Genomic DNA, 26,234 nt, shown 5'->3' with positions numbered 1-26,234 from the left:
AATGAATATGGACTTCTGCATTTACCCTCACTGCTACACACTGATATAAATGAAATGTAGGTTATAATTCTTCAAGAAATGAAAAAATGCCCAAGGCACTTAAGCGTACCAGCTGTACTAGCAACGTGCCTTGTTATTCCATTTACCACACAGGTTCTGTGTTAGCATGTTATGAATTTGGAGTTGGATGCCCTCGAGTGATAATGATTTCTTTCATTTCTTTTTCCCATTTTGAAGGTGGAAACTCTGGCAAGTACATCGCCATAAATAGCACTTCAGGAGAGTTGTGGGCCACCCAAGCATTTGACAGAGAGGAGGTCAGCAACTTTTCCCTCATCATTGAATGTCATGATCTTGGGAGACCAAAGAAGAGCACCGAGGCCAAGCTAAACATTATTGTCTTGGATACAAACGACAACACCCCTGCATTTACAAAGAATGTCTATCGCACCTCTTTGAGAGAAGACTTGGCCGCTGGATCGGTGGTCCTTGACCTGCTGGCTACAGACAAAGACGAAGGCTCAAATGGAGAAGTAACATATTCTCTGACTGACTCCACCATGGGGGTCTTTGCCATAAACAAAACCACAGGAGCCATTGTAACCACACAGTCACTAGACCGAGAGACCACACATCAGTATATATTTAGGGCAGTCGCATGCGATTGCAGTGTGGGTGGCCCAAAAAGATGTTCTACCACTCAAGTAGTCGTGTATATCGAAGATATTAATGACAACACTCCACATTTCAGAGAGAATCCAGTCAATGCTCACATATACATGAAGACAACATTGAACAAGACAATAACCACTGTGAGAGCGATTGACCCAGATCAAGGAACAAATGGCACTGTTGAGTTTCATTTTGCAGATGATGAGCCTCTATTTCATATCAACCGGCACACAGGGGAAGTCCAGATACTACGGATTATGACTTATGAAACACTAAGTCCCAAAGTTCTAAAGGTGTTGGCCGTAGATCAGGGTCAGCCACCGAGGACTGCCACTGGTCTCTTAGTCATCTATGTACTGGGACAGGCGCACAGTATTGAATTTGTGCACAATGTTTACGAAGCAGTTCTACCTGAAAACAGCAGTGCAGGTGAGTGTTCCTTTATGACAAGCAGTGCAATCATGTCCTACTGAACCTCATACTATTAGTGGGCTCTCATGTACTTAAAGTGATAGTTTTTCTGTCAGCAAATATAAATGTAAAAATATGAAGAAGTAACTGGTTTGGACTTCTTGGTTCATAAACCCTTAAGACTGTCTCATTTGCTGATGTCTATACTGCAATAAAATAATACAAACCTTATGAAACTCCAATAACATTCCGAGTGAGAATAAGGCAAGAACTCCTAAATGAAATGTTCTTTTCTCCTTATTGCTTTACATAAGATTTTTAGCACAAGTAAAGCAAATTTGCTACGGTTGTAAGGTTACAGTTAGGAGTTGGTACCTGGAAGTTAGCTATGGAGAAGAAGAGGTGACTACTCGAAACGTGATAAACAACAACAAAATTATAACTTTGTTGTCATATTCACTTGCATTGACAACATTTTTACATATCCAATTTGTGCACCTTAACTTAGGTACTCACTCCGGGAGGACCAGTAACCTTTCACATGTCCCTTCAGGAATTATGAGGCTTGCTTTGAATCTCCATGAAAAAATGAGAAATTACCAGGGGAATGTAAGGACATTGTAAGACTTCAACATGGAATCCCTGTTAATTTTTCACCCTCAGTAATAATGAGACCATAAGCATCATTAATTGTCTGGTGCAAAAATAATACCCTGCTTCCAGGAGCCTCATTATGAGGCTGTTAGTGACAGAAACTACTGCAGTAACTTTACAAGTTGAGTCGAAAACATTCCTTACATTTTTAGAAGATGCAGGGTAAGTCTTTTTCCCACATAAGAATGCTTCTTACATGTGAAGAAAAATGGCTGTGGTGCAATTTCATCTTAATCCTAACAAGTGAAAATGAATAGATTTTCTGATGGTGGGGAATCTGCTACTTTTACACTACTTAGTAACCCTCCCACGTGAGACTAGTAACTTACCAAATCATAGGAATTGGCCTCTGGCTGGTAGTGTTACTACTTTATTGGGAAACAGCAAAGCTGTTTCTGAATATATTTTTGAGCAACTAAAGCAATGCTACTACCAGAAGTTGTAAGTGAAAACAATCATCTAATTAGCAACATGCATTCAGTCCATGAGTTAATATTGCAAAACATTTTAACTGTGGTAAGTCTTACTTTGAACGATATGCCTAATTGCCAACATCTATGTCTCTTCCATTTCTCTTCATTTGATTCTACCATTTTTAGGTCTTACTTAGACAGAATATATGCTGTCCCTTTGAGAAATGCTGTATCTACTCTGTGGGCTTACAGCCCACCCATTGTTTTTAATGTATTGCTTTGCATGTCCTTCACAAAGGCTTGCTTCTCTGTGGCCAATGTTGGTTATATCTCCCTCCTTTTTGTGTGTCCACCCTTCCCATGGAGCATGCCCCTATTACATGTAGGCTTGCACTTTTGTGCATGTAGGTTTGTTTAAGTGCACAAAATCTTTTATTTTGTTTCTGCCTGTGTTTTTGAAATGTTGTCTTTTCTTTCTGTATGCGCTCACCCTGCGGGAGTTCAGCAACAATTGCTGTAGTGCTAATAAACTTACCTATCAGCATTTGTCATTTTGTTTCTGTTCCGTATTTTCTTTTCTATCTGCATGTTTTAGAGTTTTGCCATTGTTTTATTTTATTTTTTCCAATTGGCATGTCTCTGTGTTGTTGTTTTTTTTAAGGCATGGAGAGGGCTGACGCTGAGACTAACCCGGTTCCCCAGTACCAAAGCCGGCATCTCTGGATGTTATGCCACATCCTGTCTCCCAATATTGCTGGATATAGGCGTAACCCAAATACCATTTCATTGTGTCTGTCTGGGATTTTTGTTATTTTTACTTCCGCTTGAACCAAGTTTTTTTGATGTCCTCCTTCTGTTACTATTACTACCTCAGACCAATTGGTGTGGTAAGCCCTGATGATTCTGTCTGTGTGCGCTGCAGCTGCAAGCTTCCTGCTTGGCCTATTTCCCCGCTCACAGTCAGTTCTCACCGTCCACTGGGTCTCACGACTGTTGCGCTATGCCTATAAAGGCGGACTTCAAAGTATGACCAAAATCACAATGCTGGCACACAAGTGCGAGGCTGTTTCTTCGATCAATAGGTAACCCAGTAGAGCTCATATATGATTACTTGTTAAATGCGTAAACCCCATTGATGACTAATGAAACACTTATTTATAAGCCACACGTGTTGTCATTGACAATGCTTGTTTTAATACTAGCTACATAAAATATAATGTATGGAGTGGAGTTCTCTGATTGACCCACAGGCATTTATATTGCTGAGAGTTAATATTTCAATCATGTAGCCTTTTCTTATTTCTTTGTCAAATATAAAGACTTGTACATTCTCAAAGTCAGGTAAAGGTCTGACAGCATTTCTGTGCACATTGTTTCCAATGAGCTGTGGATTTTTCATTTCCAGCTTTTATTTAAAAAAAAACTATGCACAAAAAGAAGAATCAACAAAAGTTGATTCCAAATAAATAGGACATTTAAGACGTTGGTCCATATTTATGAACCTGTCACCCAGTGCAGCACCCAGAATCAGAATCAGAACAAAGCTTTATTTCGATTGTGGTATAACAATCATAAAAAGCACAGATAAAATACATAGTTAATACAAAGAATTTCATCAGAAAAAAGTATTCATTTGTTTGCTTCCTTTCTCGCCCGCTTTCTGCTTTCTGACCCTCTTTAAGTTCTCCCCTCTTTCAGTCTTTCTTGCGCTTTATTTCTCTTCTCTTTCTTTTCAGTTGCATCACTTACATTACTATTAGTGTATTTCCTGAATTTCCACTTTCATATTTCGTTAATGCCTTCTATGCCAAGTCTCAATTGATCTTTTATTTTGCTTTTCATGTTCTTTTCCCTCTCCATTCCTTGCTTTCTATACACGGGTTCTTGTGTTTTATTTTTCCTTTGCGACCCATCCCTTTGCCCTGTTTTTACTTTCCATCTTTTAGAATATCTGTATTTTGTTTCCTCATCAGTGACCACCATCCATCCCATGTGGCTTTCCTGCTCTTTCTGCCTGCTAGAGGTGTAATAATTCACCGGAACCCCTTGACACTCGGGGTTTCTGGTTGCGTGACGTCAGCTTCCTCCACCCTCAAAGCCAGCTTCCATTTTAGTTAAATGTATTTTTTGCCAATTGCTTCTAAAGCAGCTTGTTGATGTCACATCTATTTTGCTCATTCCTAAAACCCGTCCTTGGAACTCTTTTACACACTTCGGGGCATATTATCAAGGGCTGGCAATAACATTATCGCTGCTTTAGCGTCCATTTTCAGGTGAAAAGCGGTGCTAATGTTATCGCTTTATTAACAAGGACACACTAGCGCATGTTTCCTTGCATTAGCGCCCGGTTTCTTTCCGCCTCGCATCGCTAATGAGATGCAAGGTAGGCGTGCCTCGTAAAACTTCAGTGTAAAATATCGCTAACGGGGCTTCGCAATATTTACAACGAGGCGCCGTCCGTGGTAGCGCTGATCTTTTTCACGCTTACGCGGCATTAACGAAGGAATTTAACGTCTGTTAAATTCCCTACTAAGGCATACCTAACATGGGAGGTGGCTTGTGGGGCTAAGACCCCAGGGCCCTATCATCAACCATATCGCAGTTTTCCACAGAACATCACTGGAAAACCAGCGTTGTTCCATGGAAAATGGCGATATCCCCGCTATCGCTGGAATTTTCATCGCCTCTGTGATACGCATTGTTAATAATGCGCTAACCGGGCGAGAAATTCCAGCAAGAGACGGTGATAAATAAAAAAGCGCTAAGTGTGCTTTGCGATATTTAACGGCAAATACAATATCATTGCATTCTAAAGCAAAGCATAACTGGGTGACATTATAACAGCACAACTGAAAACATGTTATAAGACGGCAAATACAATATATTCGAATTCTAAAGCAAAGCATAACAAGCATTAACAAGCATTGGCATAGGCAATAGGTTTCGCCTTTGGGACCTTATAAGTGTTTAGCTACCCAGCACAATGTCCTTGGTGCAACAACATCAAGTGTTTCATGGATAAACACTTATAAGCTCCCAAAGGCGAGACCTATTGGCTATGTCAATGCTTGTTTACCTGTTTCCACTGTGACAGTCTTTTCGTTGTGCTGCACTAAGGGTTGCATTGTGAATATCCCTCGCTATTACTGCCTGGCGCGTGCACGTTTCAATAGCTCGTTACTCAAACGAGAATGTTTTCATAACACTGCTGGCTTACATCTTTCGCAGCGCGCCAGGTTACCTCTCTAACAGCCCGTCACACTTCCCGAGTGATATGTTTGAAAGGTTTCCCCCACGGGAACCAAGTGACAGGCGCTTTTTTAACACGGTCCTTTGTTGAGGTGGCAATGAAACCACATTAGATGAGGTAATAGTGTGTTACTTACTGCACAGCGACCCGCACTGTAGCCGTCTCGGTCTGTCTCATTGGTGTGTTTTTTTTGTTAACCCTAGGTGCATCAGTTACAACTGTCGAGGCTCGAGATCACAGCCTAACTAGAGAGAGAGTGCGCTACAGCATATTCAATGGAGATGAAGACGCAGTTTTCTCCATCAATTCTGAAACAGGTAAACATTTGCTGCACTTCGATTATCAGGAACCATTTGATATTTTTGGTATTTTTTCTCTGCCAAGTCCATCGTGTGCAGGGTTGTGGCAATGCAGACGTTTGCTATGTTGCAACTGTGCCAGTATGTTTCCATACTCCGCACACCTTCAGCTTCGGAAAGAATGTGAAATTGTCGGTTCTATATTTCGCTTCAGTGATTTATTGCCGCGCTGACATATCTGTCATAGAACAGTGATTTTACTGCTTTACGAGTTTTTATATTTTTATAGCCTCATACTGTACTTTTAGTGCTGACAAATATATCTGTATATTTTCAGCAACATTAAAATCACCCAAAGGAGTTGACATTTTCATAACAGTACCATGTGTGCTAGGAAGTTAATATTTAAGATTTATAACGTGCCCAGAAATCTCCACTCCGCTATATTAAATCTAGAATGCTAGTAAACGGTTGTATTTTTGGTGCAGAACAGTATATTAGAATGAAATGTATTTTCGAAGACCCAAAAGAGATAACAGCCACAGTAAAAATAAATGTCTCAAGTAAATCTTAAAAAAGTCGAACTCAAAATGGTTAGCAGGAAAGTAAAACCATTAAATGGTAACTTTTAGACGCCGTTTCTGATATATCAATGAATGAACCAAAGATAAATGGACCTTTCTTTATCTTGTGTGATCATTATTGTTTTACACAGGATTCTGCGATCGTGCCCAGGCTGCTGCTGTCTCCACAAAATTAGTAAATATGTCACCAAAACAATATGTGTGCTCTTGAAATGTCCCCTAGCGGTGTACTACATGTCTTCATCTAGCCTGGGGTGGATTTCATGTGGGGAGGAGGCAAGTGCGTAACCCAGAAAGTGATCCATGGGTGCAGGGGCAACGTTATGCTTCATTATCAAGCGACAGAACCTTACCACTGTTAATCCAGTCTAAAAGGCTGAGCCAGTTTTTGATAAGCCAGCAAAGAGGAGGAAAAAGCCTCCAAACATAGGGCCTTATTACGATGTTGGTTGGATCCCAACCGACATGCCATCTGTTGCGATCCGGCCAACATCTGCTGCCACAGTCCGACCGATGCATTAAGATGTGCGGCGGTCGGAAGCAGGGCGAAGGGACCGACCCACGAACATCAGTCGGAATGTAATTCCTTGCAACAAGGGCGATGCCTGCTCAGACACGCTGTAGGGATTCCGATGCCCCTTTCAGACAGCCTTTCAATGGTGGTTTGAAAGGCTGTTGGAAACGGACTTTGGGGGCCCCCAGCAGGGCCCCCGTCCCTCTGCAGCCTCTATACCCCGTGTGCCAGGCACCACATGGTGCTTGACACACAGTGCATGGATGTTTGAAAACAACCATTTTACCAGTGCAGCTTGTGTTGCAGACCTTTTCCAACGGACACACAAGCTGCAATGGAAAATTTGATGTTTCCGACTGCCTCATGGGTGGTTGCATCCTAATTTGTCAGATGAAAACACCCACTACTATCCGCTCGGTTTCCATTCCAACACCATAGTGTGCGAACCTGCGGCCTCATGTGCTATGCTCAAGGGGGGAATCAGACTAGGCCTTTTTGGTCAGCTGAGGTCCCCCGTAGGACCAGTGAGGTATCTGGGCTGTGGGGTAGCTTATTGATGTGAAGCAGAACATGGGCATCCCAGGGTGTGGTGTGGTGATGGTTCAGTGTCCCAAGAGTAGTAGAGGGGAAAGTACAGTTTAGGAGGTATCACAGAGAGGATATGGTGTCAATTTGGTGACATTTTTGGCACGGAGCCACAAGGGACGAATGATGGGGGGAGTAAAGCATAAACAAAGTTTGGTGAGGAAGATGATGTATAGAGAGAAAGGGATTGAGAAGGGGCCCCAGAGGAAGTGTGCCGGGCACTGCTTAGGAGGATGGGACAAGATGGTGATATTGCAAACAAGAGATGGGGAAGCTGTATGCCCACAGGAACTGCAGGGAGGGAAACCAGAAGTGGGGATTTAGGTGGAGGGAATGTGTTAGGGAAAACACAGGGAATTAAAAAAATGGGAGCGGTAGAAGATAAAGGGTAGAAGAGCTGACCGTTATTGACTGCCACAATAAAGGAAATGAGAGTCCTGTTTGGAACTGTGGGTTTAGAGTTCACATGGTTTGTAACTTGTAAAGTAAATTGTGGGAGTGGGAGTACTGTTGGTGCTCAGTGTACATTGCTAACCCTGACATGAATGAAGGGCTGTGGGATTTTAAGATAAATCCACCCCCTCAACTATGATGGGTTTGGTGTGTGAAGATGGAAGGGCTCTACATGGGGTAAGTCGAGTCCACATCAGGTAGTGTGCCCTGTTGCATACAAGGTGTTTCCACTAACATAAGACATATTCAGCTTGACATGAAACATTCCACGTTTTAATATAACAGACTTCTAAGAATATTAGCCACTGCACTGTTCTTTTAAGGTATCATTAATCCATACCATCTAAGCAAAGTATGCATGTTCGAACAATCATCCAGCTACCTTCTGAACTGCCCAGATTCCATCATAGACATTGTAATCCAAACATTCCGCCCTATCAGGGCCGGACTGGGAACCACAACCGGCCCTGGCAAAGTTCTCGGCCGGCCCTCCCTCCCCACTCGGGGGGGTTGGAGGTGCCGCCGAGCTCTTTGCCGGGGGCCGGTTTTCGGCCGATTTTGGTACAGGGCCGAAAAGCGGCCCTGTAACAAAACCGGCCCCCAGGGGCCCAAAACCGGCCCCCACCTGTGCAGCTCACCGGGAATTGCCCGGTGCCCGCTATGGCCAGTCAGGCCCTGCGCCCTATGAACAGATGGGCATAAACACAAACACTACACCTCTATCTTAACATCAAACAAAAGCAGCGAAGAAAGAGAGTAGAGGAGAATGAGAGGACACAAGGATCAAAAACCGAGTTTGGGGATAAACAAAAAAAACAAATTCACAGGGAAGACAAGAATAGAAGAGGGAGCAATACAAATTAAAACAGCAGCAAGGTACAAAAGGCAACTACAAAAATAGAGGCATATTACCATGACAAAGCAGTAACTCTGTTTCCCAACTGGAAATCCTCACACCAAGACAATTGCTCATCAATTATCCCTTCCCTCATCCATTTTTTGTTAGACATTCCGTGCTGTACACTAGATCACCTTTTCATTCCCCAACCCAATTTCTATCTCACCTTGCCTTCTCCACACTTTTTTCATCATTCTTCCACAATTTTAAAAATACAAAGAAAAACTTATGACATTTTTCTTTGTATTTTTAAAATCGTGTGTTTTTTTACTTGTATTTGCTATTTGTTTTCTTTAAAATGGATAAAGAGAAGTATGTTAAAGTGTTAATGAAATTAATGTTTTGTGACAAGTAGATTGTTTGTGGTACCCTGTACAATAACATCAACTGTTTTTAGCTACAACAATTTTTTAAAAAAATAAAACAACATATAGTTTTCTATATGATTTAGTCTTTGGTTTTCTTGTAACACATTATAGCAACTGATAAAGGAAAAGTGCTCTCTAAGTAAAAATTATGGTAACTTACCTTTACTATATTTCCTAATTTAAAGTAGCTATAGCATATGATCCGAATTGTAGTTTACAGATATATTTACCTCGCTCATTTTTTAATCTTTCAGAAAGGGATTTCTTGCTTTGTTTGATGTTACATACACCCATCCCTTTTCTAAGTATCAGGGTACCTCCCTCATATTTTGGCAATTTCTTATGATGCCACTTCCTGTGATGTCACGGTCTGTGATGTCACGCGCCCTGATGTCATGTGCCCGTAATGTAACTTGCATACTGATTAACTAGGTTAGTCCCCCCACTTATTTTTTTAGGACTTGTGCCCTGTGGGAAACTAAATGTTCCTGTACTGAATTTCTTTAGATATATATTGTCTTAAAATATTTTGGAACAAACATTATTTGCCCAGAAGTATCATGGAAGTTCATAAACTATCGCTTTGAGGTTTGTCCAATTCTATTAATAAATATGTGCTGATTGCAGGGAATCCTTCCAGTGATGTACATTGCAAAGTGATATCCGTAGGAAAGTGGCACGTGTAGAATCTTTGGGGTGATTCACAATGCTGTAATAAATTAATGCTAAAAAAGATCTTCTCTGTCTGATAGGTTTGTACCTAAATACCCTTTTTGCTGTGTCATATAGATATGCTTTGCCTACACACTGTGTTAAGTTAGCATGAGCTTATTAGGAGTTTAAACGACATTTTACCTTTCTGCTGCTTCTGCACACGACACATGATTGTTACTTTAGCTTTGAGCCTAGTAGAATGTTTTGCTTCACACGAAAATAATATGTTATTGCTCTGATATCAGCTTTGCTTGGTGAGCTGTGTCTGTACAGTGAGTGCTGAAGCCTTCAAGGATATCTCGACACAGTGGTTGTTATGAGGTCTGATCTTCGCACGTTCCTAGACATAACATACATGCAGCTGCGGCCAAATTCTGGCTTTAGGCGCGTTTTATATTGCATTACACAGAGCATACACACACACTTGACGGTGCTTCGCATGCAGAGAGCTGGTGGAAGATGATGTGATCCCTTACCACTAGGATCTGAGGTATGGGGCCTGCTAAAACCCAAAGAGACCTTCTTAGATATTATATAATATACTAGCAAGGGAGGGTGAGAATTAGGTGTCTTTTAGCCTTCTTCCCTCTAGCATTTTAACGTGCTTTCACCCTTTGTCAGACCCTCCAGCTTTTCGCGATTTTGCGATTCACGAAATAATTGTGAAATCAGCTGAAGAGCGCGATGACCGCGATATTGACATTCAGGGCCGCGAAAAAGGTCTCCGGTAGGCAGCAAAAAAGATGGTGACATCTTATTGGCTGTATGCGCACACGTCACTACGTGGCGCCGTACAGCTGTAATAGCTGCCTTCTTACTCCTGCAGCATTAAGGCATCTGTGTCCATGGCCCTTGAACTTTGGATGAAGAAGAGGCGAGTCTCTGAGAAAGCCAAGGCGCTTTCTGCCTAATCATCTTGCAGGAATGTTAGAGGGGTGAAACGAAAGAACCCTTTTTACTCAAACTTCATAGAGAAGCGGGTTTGCACCTTCCCAGCCCCAGCAGGGTTGTGTCCTGTCTGACTTCAGGGCCAACCCTGCTTCAGCTTTTGAAGTGTTACGCCTAGGTCCATTTTCACCACCCGTCGCCACCTCTCTTTTTCTGTGTTTATCGCTTTTCCATCTAAACTCCTCTACAAAGTTTCTGTCTGTCTGCTTTCTGGGTATCTCGCACTTTATCTCTCTCGATATCCCCCCCGCTGTCTCTGGAAGACAGACGGATATAAAGAGAAATGTTGCCATGAACAGACAGCTTTGATGCAAGACAGCTGTACGCATAAGTAAATAGATAATACAATGGTTTCTGGATGCAGGGAAGCAGCTTGGTCAGTGAGATGGTTGGGGGGTGGGGGAGGAGGGTGGTTGTGCTTCAGAATTTCCAAAAGTCAAGCTGGCATTTAATGTTAAGGTGCTTGAGGGTTGCGTAAGAGGCAGTGGGAAGGGAGAGGAAAACAGATTAGTAGGGTTGCTAAGTAAGGGAAAACAATATTTTATCAAAAAGCACCAACATTTTGAAGACTTTCAAAACTGAGAGCGAGTGTGTGTGTGTGTGTGTGTGTGGTTCTGTCTTCCTTCAGCTCTTGGATGACACAACTATTGCTACTTGAATGGGGGTGTGCCAGTGAGGTAGCTTAGGGAGTTAAAGCGCCCAATGTTGAAATCTGCCTGCAAGATTCAAGATAGGTTTGCATAAAGTAATAATTTTAGCTAGAGTTTACTTGCGTATTTTTGCAGGTTCTTAGCACTGTAACTATTAGGTGTTATTACCCAGCCGTATGGCACTCGATTTACCCACCTAGAAAATATATATGAAAGTCTGTATCAGCACTGCCAGGACTAAACCTGGTCTGCACAAGGATCTATTCACTGAGTGTTTTCTCGCTGCAGTATTTTACACAACACTGACCACATCCAGAGCTGGCTTTAGCGCTGGTGGGTGCCTGATGCCAGTTTTTTGGCGCCCCCTCATTGACGTCCTTCTGCACAAATTCATTTACTACCATCCAGTGCTTAATTCTGAAAAAAAAAGATCAATGCCAGGGCCCTCGTCAGGTGGCCACTGCAGCTTGTACCTTCCATTGCCCCTGCCAGATTGTTTAATTGTGCGGTTGTAAGTTGGTGTTGTAAGGTTGGTGCCGGTTGAGGATGGCGAGCGGTGGGTGAATTTGCAGCTTTCCCCAAACTTGCAGCGCAAGGAACGGAGTGAGCGCCACACTGAATGGCGGCGGCGTCCGGTGATCACCGCTGTTGTATGCTGCAGCGTCCGCAGTTTCTTCTAGTCGGCGTTGCGGTCCTCCACTGATGAGCAGGAGTGCCAGAGGGGAACAACGGGAGGAATCGGTCATGAGGAGTGAATAGGAGGTGAGGTGACTGCATGACTGCGGGCGCCCACCTGGCGCCTCGTGACTGCAGCCGTCTGGGGTCTTGATCTGCCAGCGTGAGGAGCTCTCAGCAGTGAGGAGGTCAGCCTTGAGGGGAGAGCATTACTAGGTGAAATGTGGAGGCCTGGTGGGCTAAGATTTGTACCGGAGAAACCCGGGCAGGACTTGACTGACTTTAATATGGTGCCCAGGCAGGACTTGTCTGACCTTAACATGGCGCCCGCCGCATAGGGATGCAGCGTGCAGGTTTGAGACTGACTTCCACACTGGGAATCTTCATACAGGCCTGATCGGAGTTGTTGACCAGCGGCAAGAAGGAGCTTTGAGATCTCCACCCCCATCGGTGGAAATGGGTGCCAGCTTTGAATTTTTCAGGTGGTGAACCTGGTCCCCAGTGTTGGGGAAGGGCATATGATTGTTTCTTCTGAAGAAGGAGGAACGCCCCCGGGAAGTGGTGGAGTGGCATCACTATGGAAGTACCTGGGGACCCCCTGCACTCTTTATTCTAAGCCGAAATATTCCTTACAGAGCCCTCTCAGGACAGTGCCTGAGCTCAAGATGGCATCTGGTTTTTGTTCGCACTGCGTTATCTCATCTCTCCAACTCCCCCGCTTTATTATGACATTCTCTGATTGCACCTGATCATTATCCTGACAGCGGAGTTCGAGCACTATGTCCGATGCCCGGTGGAGCTGCTCGGTTCAGCTATAGAGGAGTCTGGCCCGGGTTCATCCCCTCGGCTGTCACCTACCCAGCCGGACATTGGGCACAGTTTCTCCCCGTCTCCCTGTTTTTCTCACATCCCTCCCCTGATGAATTTCCGTAACTTTGCTTTCTTTTTTCCTATGTTTATTTTGCTCTTGGAACAAATGTAACTTGTAACCTGTAACTCTGATCCTCATGTAAATACTGCCTGTACCTGCCTAAAATGACGGCCGCAACAAACCCTCATGTGTCTCTCCCGACCTTATCTCCCTCCTCCCCTACCCCCTACCCCTCTCCGCTCTACTCTTCTCCACTTTCCTGCTACTGACCTTTGCCCTCACCTGTCCTGACCCTTAGTCCCCACCCTGTTTATCTGTGAATTTTCCCTCATCAATTGAGATCCAGCTATTTTGTCTGATGCCCGGTTGGGCTACCTGGTTTAGCTATAGGGGAGACAGGCCGGGGATTCCCTCCTTCGACGTCACCCACCCAGTCGGTCTTTAGACAGACTTCCTTTTGTCTCTCCTCCCACATCCTCCCTCTATTTATGTCTCTCCTTCTCTCCTCTCTCAATGTATTGAGACTGAACTATTTTGTCTGATGCCCGATGGAGCTACCTGGTTTAGCTATAGGGGAGATGGGCCGTGGATTCCCTCCTTGGTCGTCACCTACCCAGTCGGTCTTTAGACAGACTTCCTTTCGTCTCTCCTTGTTGTCCCTTCCCTTATCCCCCTTTCTCACCTCCCCTGTCCCCTCCACTACTTGTCTCTCTCCTTTCTCTCCTCTCCTAATTGTATTCCCTATTTTTTGATGTATTGTGTAATTGTTGATCTTTTCCTGTTACATTGTTGATTCTCATGTAAAGCGCTCTGATACCTTCGGGTCTAGCCAGCGCTATATAAAACTCTTTAAATAAATAAATGACAAAACTAGCACAACTACCAACCCATCATACCCTACAAATGAGTCTGTTCATTTTATTACAACCCCCCAAATCTATAGGATTGGCTTGGGCAGCTGGTATTGGTCCCTTTTAAAGAATATTGAATGAATAAACACTATTGCTGTGTTTATTTTGAAAGCAAAAATACATCACCACTATGTGGCTGACTGTCATCAGTGCAGATTTTGACAATTAGGTGTCAGCGCAGAGCACCGGAAACCACTGGCTCAAATTAAGCCCTGCTACTACACTGAAACAGTGCTCCTCATAACTCCATGGCCCCTTTTTGACATACATTTAATTTTTATAGCGCTACTCATAGTTCACTCACACTCAGTCTACCATCTCTATCGTACACGCAATGAACCTCCGCCAACTACCATTATCCTGCCCCCAAGGGCGCTTGATGAATAGGTATCATGCCTCATGGGTCCAGGTCGCAGCAGTCCCCAGCAGGGGTGCATTCAAGGGTGCTAAATCATTCCAGGGAGAAATAGGGCCCCCTCTCACGAAGTTAGGATTAGAGTTCTGCTTCCGTAGAGTTGCAGGCAGTTTAAACATGCCTATTTCAAAGTGGAATACTCTGCTACAACAGTTTCCATTGATTTCAGGCTGAAAAAGGATGATTACGAGTAAAACAAAGTGCCGCAATAATGCCGCTAAATTTCCATTTTTGTGCCGCTAAATTTCCATTTTTGTGCAGCTAAATTTCCAAATCCATGCCGCAATATTCTGGGGGGTCTGCTTTGTATTCTATGGACTAGTAACTATGCTGATTACTTTGTTTCTTATAATATGTTTGCTTGTATTAGCTAAGATCCTGCGCTTGAGAACACTGCATTAGAAAATAAACATTTCAAATGTGCACGCGTCCTCATTTACTCCTTGTTCTGGATTGAAATGATTGTATAACGAAAGAGTGTTCATGTGTTCCACGTTACCTGAGGTGTTCTAAGTCCATGTTCTGGTTTGTCTAAACATTGGGAGTTTGTAATAACCAATGAGACACTGTAGCTAGTCTGGTAGGGGATTTTGGGTACTAAGGTGAGTTTTGGCACACCCTAATTCACTGAGGTTCCAAGTCTCTATGCACAGTTCTGTATGAGAACGGAATCCCTGCGACAGCTGTACGTTAAGTATATGCCTGTCCATTATATACTGTGTTTCATTATTGTTTTCATATAACCTATCTAGTCATGAAAAGATGCCAATTCTTTTTCTTTTTTACCTTAAACCTAAAACAGGTGAAGTCACAGTTAAGGAACCATCCTTTCTTGATTTTGAAGCCACAAAGAAGTTCAATCTTGTTATTCTTGCTGAAAATCTGTGGCAAACTGCCTATTGCACAGTGATAGTCTTTATCCAAGATGTGAATGATAACTTGCCACGGTTCGAGCAGCAGCACCAAAATACATCAGTATCAGAAGGCCAGACCTACAACACGTATGTTTTACAGGTAAAATTGGATTAACTGAGTGAACTGAGATATTGTGGGTGGTGAGTTGAACGAACCAGTAAAGACATTCCACCTGGTGCTATGCATGCAACTTCCTGAAACATGAACTGAAACATCTTTTCCCTGTACTTTAGGAAAATTAACTTTCAACAAATGCTTGCGTTTAACACAGTATCATTCCAAGCATTCATTTTTGGAGAGCACATTTTATAGTTTAGAGCTGAGAAGCGCACAAGCCTCCTATACTTACAGTAATCAAATGGGCTTCAACCAGAGGCCCTCTAGAGGAACCAATGCAATGTGCAGTGATGTTTGGACAGATTATTTTCTTGGATGTCGAGGTTTCCAGTTAAACTGATGATACAGCGGGCACAGGAATGTGATCGGAATTTGGTAATACAATGTCAGCCATTGGAGAACAGGAACATGATTGTAGAGGTAGTGCTGGTGTGGTATTGTGCATTCCTTGTGGGTTCTTTCCGAAGAATTGGCAAGTGGCATTGCACCAATCAAATTGTCTGCCACATCCTGGGTTTGAATTTGCACTTAAGGTTAAGAGACCTCATATTTAGATTTAAAGGTACTTCAAGGATGCTCCCTGTATTTGAAAATTATGGTCCAGATTTCGAGTTTGGCAAATGGGATACTCCATCACAAATGTGACAGATATCTTGTCTGACGTATTGCAAGCGCATTATAGCCTTTGGCACTTATAAAACAGAGGATGGGATATTTGTCACATTTTGACAGAGTATCCGTCCAACGAACTCTAAATAAGGTTGGATGTTTATTGCATGTTAGATCTTATGTAGGTCTTAGTTTGGATGGTATCTTCCTCTCCTCCTTCATACCTACTATTTAATACTGCAGAACATACATACTTTCGCATAGAATGATTTAGCTCCTGAGGCAAATGATATAGTAACCTGCTCTGTTGCTGATCTAAGTAGGAGTTTCCAATCATAATATAAGATGGTACTCATGCAGCCCTCCAGTCCTTGAAATGAAAATATAAGCCTTCTAACTCTGTGTGACACAATCACTGCTAGTTTGTACTTTGAGTAAATAATCTAGCCAGTTTTCTCCAGAATTGAATCTTCCATAGAGTGTCATAAACAGGAGAAAGATAACAATTCATTGGTAGAGACTAGAAAACGTTTACCTTCAAAAGCCCACTGAAACGAAACCAGTGTGTACTGAAATCTACCATCACAATTACATTTTCTGTTACATATTTTGCTATCACAATAACATCTATTGTATTCTCCGAAGACTTTTTCAAGGCTGTAAATGATATTAGAAATTAGCAAAAATAGTACTCAGCACATGAGCAGAAAGCACCTCACTGAAAATATCTGTGTGCTAGCAAACCATGTACTGGAGTTTTTACCCGGCTTCCGGCAATTTACTTGGGTGACTTCACAACTGTTCAGGCTTATCATGGTCCTGCATTGCGTCAGACGCTTTCTACCCAAATGTATGAGCACGCATTTTATACACTGTTCTAAATATTTTTTATGTTGCTTGCAGTACTATTCCCAGTCTTACAAAGACACTCGACGTTTCTACACACACGAATTGTAAACTTTTCTGCATTCTGTACATATCAAGAAGCAAATCGTTGTATCCTTGTGACCCGCATGAACTGTATGTCCACACTCATTTAAGTTTCATATTTAGTAGAGAACGGATTCTCCATCCCTGTATGCATAGTGTAATTAATATCTGTCTGTCCCACAGAAATCACAGAATAATGCATTGCAGTGTCTCTTAACGTTAGTACACTTCAGGCATGTAATCACATGAGTATCTTTAGTAGAAGGCCCACGTGAAATTTCATTTTATGCGATTGTTACACAAAATGCCTGGGATTATGGCATTACACCAAGTCACAATATTGAGAGTTTGTTATGGTAAAAATCAGATTTTTTTGTGCCTGAAATGAGTCCTTGTGCCAAAATTGGTCTTCTGTGTAATAACACATAATTTCGTGTAATTTATTGGGCATTTTGTCGGATATCTCCCAGGCCTATTTAGGAGGCATGTTTGAGGGTGAGAAGTCACACCTGTCATATGTACCAGTGTCTATGAACTCATACTCATGCACAGTGAAGCAGCCGCGGCCGGTAGTAGGTGTAACTGCAGGGTGGTGGTGTGGGGAAGGGGAGGGGCAGGGTGGGGGGGTAGAAAATGTATGGATTACGGACTTTAACAGGTAAGTAAACATATAAATAAATGAAACGAGTTTCGTTATGTGCACGGCATCACCAAATGTGATGCAGTGCGCTCAACGAAATTCGTTTTATTTATTTATATGTTTACTTACATGTTAAAGTCCATAATCCATACATTACTACCCCCCACCCTGCCCCTCCCCCTCCCCACGTCACCGCCCTGCAGTTACACCTACTACCGGCCGTGGCTGCAGTGAAGTAGCCAGAACATTAAAATACCCCCCACTTAGTACTAAAGCTCTGATGGCACCCAACAAGTGAAGCTAGTCAGCCGAACTCTTCCTAGAAGAGCTTCCTTGTCTCTTCCAGCCAAGCATCTATCCATTTATTCCCGCCACCCTTCCATCCACCCACTGATATCTACAATTTCACCTTTTCATTCTGCCATTCCATTATTCTTTTATCCATCATTCAGTCTTTCCCTATCCCATCCATCCAATTTGACATTCATCCATCCACTCTGGCATTCATCCATCATTCATCCATTCATTCATCCATTCATCCACTCTTCCGTCATCCACTCTGTCATCCATCATAAATCCATCAACTGTACATTCCACCCATCCATCTACTCCTCATTTCCCCCACTCATCCATCCATCCTTTCTTTTACTGTGACATCTTTCAACCCCTTTGCTCTGCCATCCTTTCACCTGTTGATCCAGCTATCTATTCACTGACTCATCCATTCATCCATCCCTCTACTTTACCATCCTTTCATATGCCCATCCACCTATCCATTCACTCATTCATCAACCATTCATTTACTTTGTCATCCTTTCAGTTGCCCATTCCCCTATTCATTTACTTATCCTTTCACCATCTCATCCATCTACACAGTCATTCATCCGCCCACTCATTCACCTATGCACTGCTGCTCATCCATTTTCCCACCCACCCTTCGTTCCATTTGAGAATTTAGTTAATTTGGTTATTGTATTAAAGAGCCAAACTTCGTTGCCACAAGTAGCATCTTCGGGAGTTCAGTTAAGAATAACGCAGTTTGCAGAACAATGCCAAACATTTAAGCTGTTTTCTCGAATGGACATAATCAGAATCAATTGCAGAGCTACAGAATCCTACCACCATTAAAGCAGAAGGATATTTCGTTGTCTAACAGTTCAGGTCCTAAAAGATGGAAAACAATAGTCTAAGTTTTAAAGTCCATTAAAGGGCAAGTCCATTAAGCATAAACAAGGAAATAAAGAAATGGCAAAATAGGAAATGATTTGCCAAATAAGGTTTATTCCATCAGCTACTGACTGTAGCATGAACCAGGCAGTCCAAAAGCAAAAGATAATTCAATCAGCACCCCATCCGGGTCTCAGGTAGGAATAATCAGAATGGCATCACACCACCATCGAAAGACTATCACATGTTTGTATTAAAAGAAAGTGTCAGAACTTAACAGTTATAAGTTATTGCAGTCAATCGAGTTGATGTCACAATGTCTACTGCCAGCAGCCAAGGTGTAAGGTAGGTCAGATCATGGAGCATAACTGAAGCAACTGTATTGCAACAAAAACTGAATGCTGTTTTTCTTTCTTCTGCTCTGTTTTTTTGTAGCTTACACTGACAAGCAGAAACACCATAATTATTGTTTGCATTGTTTAGAAAATTAAAGAAAAGTTAAACAAATTCTGTATGTTTCTACACATTCTAAATTACTACAGCTTTTCTTTAAAAAAAAGTACTTGTTTTTAACTATTTCTAATATCATTTTGCAACAAATATCTAACAGGTTTTTGATGTGTTTAATTTTCCACTAGAGGTTCTATTTTATTTCTTTATGCTTGTAAAAATGCTCCTTCTTTCATATGAAAGAGCTACGCACCTAGGTTTTAAATGATTGGTGGGAAACGTGATGGTGTGACCATGTATTATATGGGATAAGATACCCCCGGCCATACATGATAAGGAGACTGCAAGTCACCTCTGAGTTCCATAACTTATAAAGGAACTTGACCTTCAGCCTCGTTCCTCTATTTGGTTATAGAACTCCTCAGTGACATGCAATTTCCTTATAATGTATGGTAGGGAGTATGTTATCCCTTATATAAGGGCAATTATACGCGTTCGTCTGTCAAGTTACAGGCAGAAGAGACTAATAAAGATCCCTATCCCCGCTGTAGCTGCTAAAGTAGGGGGCTCACGATTCTCCTGCTCATGCACCCTTAAACCTACACACTGTTTATTTTGCTCATCATTTCTGCCCAAACAAAAGTTTTCTTTCATGAAGGAAACGGGAGAGAATGGTAAAAGCCAGTGGTTCACTGTTCATCAGGTCTTCTTTCTTTTTGAGAGGGTGACCAGAAGTGCACAGCCCCCATCCTTGAAGTTGTATTTGCCGTAGGTGGGAATATGTTTTGAGCTACTCATATATATGTTTTATTTTTATTTGATCACCTTTTTGGGTTTAGTACTAGGGCAGCCAGAAGGTTCCTTCTTAATAGTTCCATGAAAGGTGTAATTAGTTCAGCTGAGCTGGTACGTGCAATAATACATGGGTATATTCTGAGTCGTATTATCAAAACAAACCTTCACACAAACCTCCACAATATGCCTGCTAGAGGAGTTGAGTCTTCGGAAATGTTTTCAATTTTAAGAACTGCATTTCCATTCAGATGGAAAGAGGAAGCAGGCTGCAAAATAGAGGGCCTTGAGAATGAATTAATCTGCCACCAACTACAGCATCGTTTGTTCTAACTGGTCTGGTCAGATGATATGGACACAGCAAGCAGGTTGATGAGGTAGGATGGATTTTGATCATGAACATATTTTTAGCTTTCAAACTAATGGAAATATTACAATTTAGGACTTGTGAAAATAGAGCAACTTAGTCCTAAAATATACCAGTGTATTAGTCCCAGATTTGAAATCGTAAATAGTATTGTGTAATTTGATTTTTTAGTTAATATTCGCACTGGAACTGTTACTGGGCATGTCAGGAACATGTGAAAATGCCAAGCCTGTAGATTTTCACAAGACATTTGCAGGTAGTTTGCCATCATAGAGGCAGTTGGAGATTTTTTCTTCTTCTGGACAGAAGTGTTTTCAAGTCAGAAAAGAGCTAGGAACATCTAAAAATTGATTGAGGACCACAGAGAAAGTAGTTTTCAATGAAATTCTTTTAAAGTTTGTAAGTGCAAATAAATGCATTAATTTCTCCTTTACAGAAATCTACACCTGCTCCATTTCTTTTTTTGAGTTTATTTTTATATTGAAGAATAAAAATAATAAATCGTAGCATAAGCCAGTACACCTGTTCTATTTCTGAGTGTGTGAATGTTTATACATGTGAGTACTGTCGATGTCACAGATGCAGCAACTAAGGAGTTCTATAGAAATTATTCACAAATGTCGAAGAAGGTGAAAATTTGCACCAATGGTAGGAGAAAAATACATGAGGAAATATTGAACCTTCTTTGTGCATTGGGCTCTTCGTTTTCAATAAAATTATTTGATGAAGAAAATAATAGTTTGTTTATAGATTTTCTCAGCAAAATATTTTCCTAAAACAATGCAAGCACAAATGAGAGGATTTCAAAAGAGGTGCAGTTGGTAAAACAAATGCAAATTTTACAGTATCATAAAATTGTAAAAAGTAAATTTCACCCAGTTATATCTTGTTGCGATCATTTGTATTTAAATCACGGTTGTGTGATCACAGTTACTGCTTTGGGAAGACGAATGGATCTACAGAGGCATTTTTATCATGATTCAATTCACAATTCAATGTATAGAGAAAAGCATATCGGAAGTGCATAATTCGTTTCCTTTTTTTTCTATTCTGCCTTTTTAAAAATTAATGATTAACAATAAATGTTAAAGGACAAACGAATTTTAAAGAAAATGGTAGAGCTTCTAGACTAAGAGGGATAGGTTTATCACTCTAGGTGAGGCAAATTTAGCTGATTGCCAGAGTTAATATTCTCACCATTATTTTAATAATAAGAACTTTGGGGGTCATTACGATGGCGGACGGAATTCAGTCTGTCCGCCATCGTCGTGTTAGTGGGACCAGCCGCCTACGAGGTGGCCTACACACCGACTGCATTAGGATGCGACCGCCACCACGGCGGTCTCATTGCCTATCTACTGTATTGCGGCAGCGATGCGGTTAGCAGACCCCGCCATGATACAAAAAAAACATCACTTGCATATACCTGCACTACGTGGCAGGCATCATGCGGTGCCTGCTACATGGTGCAACAATATGAAGGGGGGCACCATAGGTTCTCCCAGTGCCCTTGCTCCAGGCCCAGAAATGAAGGGTGGTCCGCTGCAGGACCCCAAATCCGTTTCCGCCTACTGTTTCGTGGCGGGTTGAACGCTGAAAAAACTACAGGTGAAAAGGGATATTTTATCCCGACAGTGGGGCCTGACAGGCAGCGCCACAATGGTGGGCAAAGCCCTGATGCGACAGGCAGTCGGAAAATAACCGCCTGTCGGAATCGTGTCTGTCGGTCTTTCCGGCTGCCACATTTCAACCCGCCAGAAAACCGCAGTGTGATGGCCGAGGGCCTGCCACTGACAGGCTGTTGGTGGTGGGCCCTCCGCTGTTGTAATGACCCCCTAAGTAATGCAAATCTTGTAAATATTTTACAAAAATTCCTATATTAATCTCTCTTCCTAATGCTTAACATCTTCCTTCCTCCTTACACTTAAACTCCTATTGAAATGAAGAGGTTTCACATCCAATCAATTTCACGCACAGAGTCAGACTGGCCTGTAGGGTAACCAGGCAGTTTTTCTAGCAATTTGTGGGCCTGTTTGATGGCCAGGTGGGCAGGCTTTTACTGTAGCTTTCGCTGATATCAAAACAAATATTACCTGCAGCAAACACAAATCCACGTAATCTCCCATATCTTTGAAAACAACTATATAGCTTGTCTTTTCGAGTTCAAAACTGTCCAGATTTGCAAATGTGGGCCACTTTATAGCTATCTGTTTCGCTAATGGGGGACACTTTTATTTCGGTGAGCGGGCCTATTTTTGTCCCATTCATTCAACCATCATTTTCTGTGAACCCATGTTAGGTTTATATGGCTCCAAATACCGCCCCATTATTCTTGCCCTTAATGGTCCGTATATATTCAGCCAAAAAATCAATAATAATTACAATTAAAGAGTCAAGTACCACTTCGTGGATAAGGCTTAAAAAAACATTTCTTAAAATGTTTTACATTTGTTCAAATGCTACACAGTTTCATTTTCCATACTGAGCGAGTAAGTCATCTTTAGGGGGCATGGATCACTGACATAATATCGAATACACAAATATGGAATTACCAAAATATCGAGGAAAAAATATAGAATGGAAAAATATCGAATTCCTATCTCCAAACAGGTAAGTACAAAAATATCGAATCAAAAATATCATTTTAAAAAATATAGTTAGTCAAAATATCGATTTTTTTTAATTTCATAAAAGTAATTTAAAATAATGAAATAATAAATATAATTAACTAACACATACTTAAAAATACTTCAATAACATTAAAAGTATTAAATAACTAATTTAAATTATAAAAAAACATAAAATTTTATTTTTTAATAAATATATATATATATATATATATATATATATATATATATATATATATATATATATATATAAAGAACTCCGTTCCCCACATGCTGAAACTTCCCCAAACGTGGGGCAAGAACAGACACGGAGCACCAAGTAGTAAGATACAGATTTATTCAAGTGCTGTTGCCATAACGTTTCTGCTCATTCGAGCCTAGATCACTTGACAAGTGACATAATATTAATAAAAAATATACAATATTTTTACCGTAGGATAACGGGAGGGTAACATTTACTATTACGGCTCCAGAGAGTGCAACAGTAGGAAAAACGTTGGATAGCGTAGGGGTAAAAATTACTATTCCCACTCCAGTGAGTACAACAGTAGGGAAAGCGTTGGATAGCGTAGGGGTAAAAATGACTATTGCCACTCCAGAGATTGTAACAGTAGGGAAAGCGTTGGATAGCAGGATGGTAAAAATTACTATTCCCACTCCAGTGAGTGCAACAGTAGGGAAAGCGTTGGATAGCGAGAGGGTATAAATGACTATTCCCACTCCTGTGAGTGCAACAGTAGGGAAAGCGTTGGCTAGCGTAGGGGTAAAAATTACTATTCCCACTCCAGAGAGTGCAAGAGGAGAGAAAGCGTTGGATAGCGTAGGGGTAAAAATTACTATTCCCACTCCAAAGAGTGCAACAGTAGGGAAAGCGTTGGATAGCGGGAGGGTAAAAATTACTATTCCCACTCCAGAGAGTGCAACAGTAGGGAAAGCATTGGATAGCGTAGGGGTAAAAATTACTATTCGCACTCCAGAGAGTGCAACAGTAGGGAAAGCGCTGGATAGCGTAGGGGTCATAATTACTATTCCCACTCTAGTGAATTTAACAGTAGGGAAAGTAATGATTTAATATATTAATAAAAGTAACTTAAATATCAATACCAATAAAACATTAATTAAAATTAATTGGCAGTTTAATATTATGTAATAATTAATCAATTATAAATACAAATCAATATTAGTTTTTTGTTTTTTTTGCATTTTTATATAGCGCGAACTAGACCCGAACCGAATCAGGTATCAGAGCGCTTTACATATTTTTTCCAGTTACGTTACATTTTACGTTTCCAGTTACTTTCATTTTTAGGCACGGGGAGATTAAGTGATTTGCCCAGAATCACAGGAGGTTTTGGCGTCGTTACCGAGACTCGAACCCAGATCCCCAGGTCCGAGGTCGAGCGCCCTAGCCGTTAGGCCAACTCCTCTCCCCAGTTATTAAAATAATTAACTATTCATAATTAATTAACAGCTAATTAATTTTCAATTACAAAAAATTATTAATAATAAAAATTAATACCAATTAATAATTAATTAACAGTAAATTAATTATCAATACACATAAATTATTTTTAAGATGTAATTAATTATAATTAAATTACTTCCCACCCTATTCCCCTATAAACCCACAGTCCGCTACAGAAAATAAATTAATAGAATTATTGTAATTATCAATTGATAAATTAATACAAATTAATTACAATTAATAAAAATAATTACCAAATAACAATAAATTAATAATAAATAAAAAATCAATACTAAATATAAATACAATTATTTACTTAAATACAATTAAATTACTTCCCACCCTATTCCCCTATAAATCCACAACCTGCTACAGAAAATAAATTAATACAATTAAAATAATTGTCAATTAATCAATTAATAAAAATTAATTACTAATTAAAAATTAATTAACAATTAATTCAAAATGAATACCAATAAATCAATTACTCCCCACCCTATTACCCTATAAACCCACAACCCACTACAGAACTAAAACACAAAATTAAATAAAAAATAATTAGTAATTTCTAAAAATGTATATTTAATTTAATATAATTAAATTACTTCCCACTCTATTCCCCTATAAACCCACAACCCGCTACAGAATGTAATTATGCAAAAATTAAATAACAGAATATTCATTACTTAAAATAAATTACAAAAATAATATACACTTTTTACACATATACTAACATACAAAACACAATATATTTTAATACCTATATTATATACTTCGATATTTTTACTTTCTATGTTTAAAAAAATCGATATTATATTACTTACCTTCAATTCGATATTTTTGACCACTATATACTGTCCATTCGATATTTTGTTGATTCTATATTTTGACTTCCATATTTTGGTAATTCTATATTTTGAATTCGATATTTTGTCTTTATACCAGGGGGCATATGTCAAAATGAGTTTTGTGATAATACACACATTTTACAACACACAATGTGGAGATATGTTAATAAAATGCACCTTTATATACTGTTCAAAGCATGTAATATTATTATATTTAATAAAAACAATAAAAAACATTATTGGTGTAACTAATACTGTTATTGTCCTACAGGTGTTTGCTATTGATGAAGATAGTGGACGGAATGGTGAAATTGAATATTCAATCATAAGTGGTAATGAAAATAAGGAATTTATAATCAACTCATCAACTGGCATTTTAGAAACAAATGCCATCTTGGATCGTGAAATAGTTTCAGTTTACAGGTTTGCTTTTTTTGATTTTCTTTACTGCCTCTTGTTTGTGTTTATATAATAACTTTTGACAGTTTTTCAAAGTACAGACACACATTGGTCATTGTTTTGGAAACGTGCTATTGCAACATTTGTGTTTGGGAATACTATTAGGGTTAGAGGCTCAGTTTGAGAATTGCAAAATGTCACCTTATTCAATTATTGACAGTACCTTTTGGATGAAATTCAAATACATTTCAAATTACTGTGGGCAATTGCAATTAAAATCTATATTACAAAAACAATTGAATTCATATCAATGAAAGCCATCGTATCAACTCCTCATTTCTCTTACTAAAGATAAATCTGTTTAGATTTTGTTCTACACAAGTCCACACTATCAATCCACTTCAGCAGTTTGTGAAGCAATACAGACCCGGCTTTCCTCAAAATCAGGACCTACATAGCTCTCAGAATACAATGCTAACAGGCTTCTAAAAAGCATCTATATCACACACTTCTTCAACTGCCCCTTCAGGAGTAGAACGCCCCTACATGCAAATGCACCAAGTCCAAAGAACAGACTGTGAGCCACTCTTGAAATAATACACTTCTCACAGCCATGCACTTCA

The 26,234-nt window shown here is 40.5% G+C and overlaps 1 protein-coding gene across 1 annotated transcript in view; it reads left to right on the top strand.

The window, feature by feature from the left end:
- Positions 1-26,234, top strand: part of DCHS2 (dachsous cadherin-related 2) — a 499,472-nt gene that overhangs the window by 387,266 nt on the left and 85,972 nt on the right. Inside the window, exons 12-15 of the mRNA XM_078677916.1 lie at positions 238-1,101; positions 5,604-5,717; positions 15,088-15,299; positions 25,484-25,635. Of these exons, the coding sequence (XP_078534042.1) occupies positions 238-1,101; positions 5,604-5,717; positions 15,088-15,299; positions 25,484-25,635 (1,342 nt within the window). The remainder of the gene's footprint in view (positions 1-237; positions 1,102-5,603; positions 5,718-15,087; positions 15,300-25,483; positions 25,636-26,234) is intronic.

Source organism: Lissotriton helveticus, chromosome 2_1, assembly GCF_964261635.1.
Source record: "Lissotriton helveticus chromosome 2_1, aLisHel1.1, whole genome shotgun sequence".
NCBI classification, from domain to species: Eukaryota; Metazoa; Chordata; class Amphibia; order Caudata; family Salamandridae; genus Lissotriton; species Lissotriton helveticus.
The sequence above is the reverse complement of the archived record's forward strand: the minus strand, read 5'-3'. Positions and strand labels throughout refer to the sequence as shown.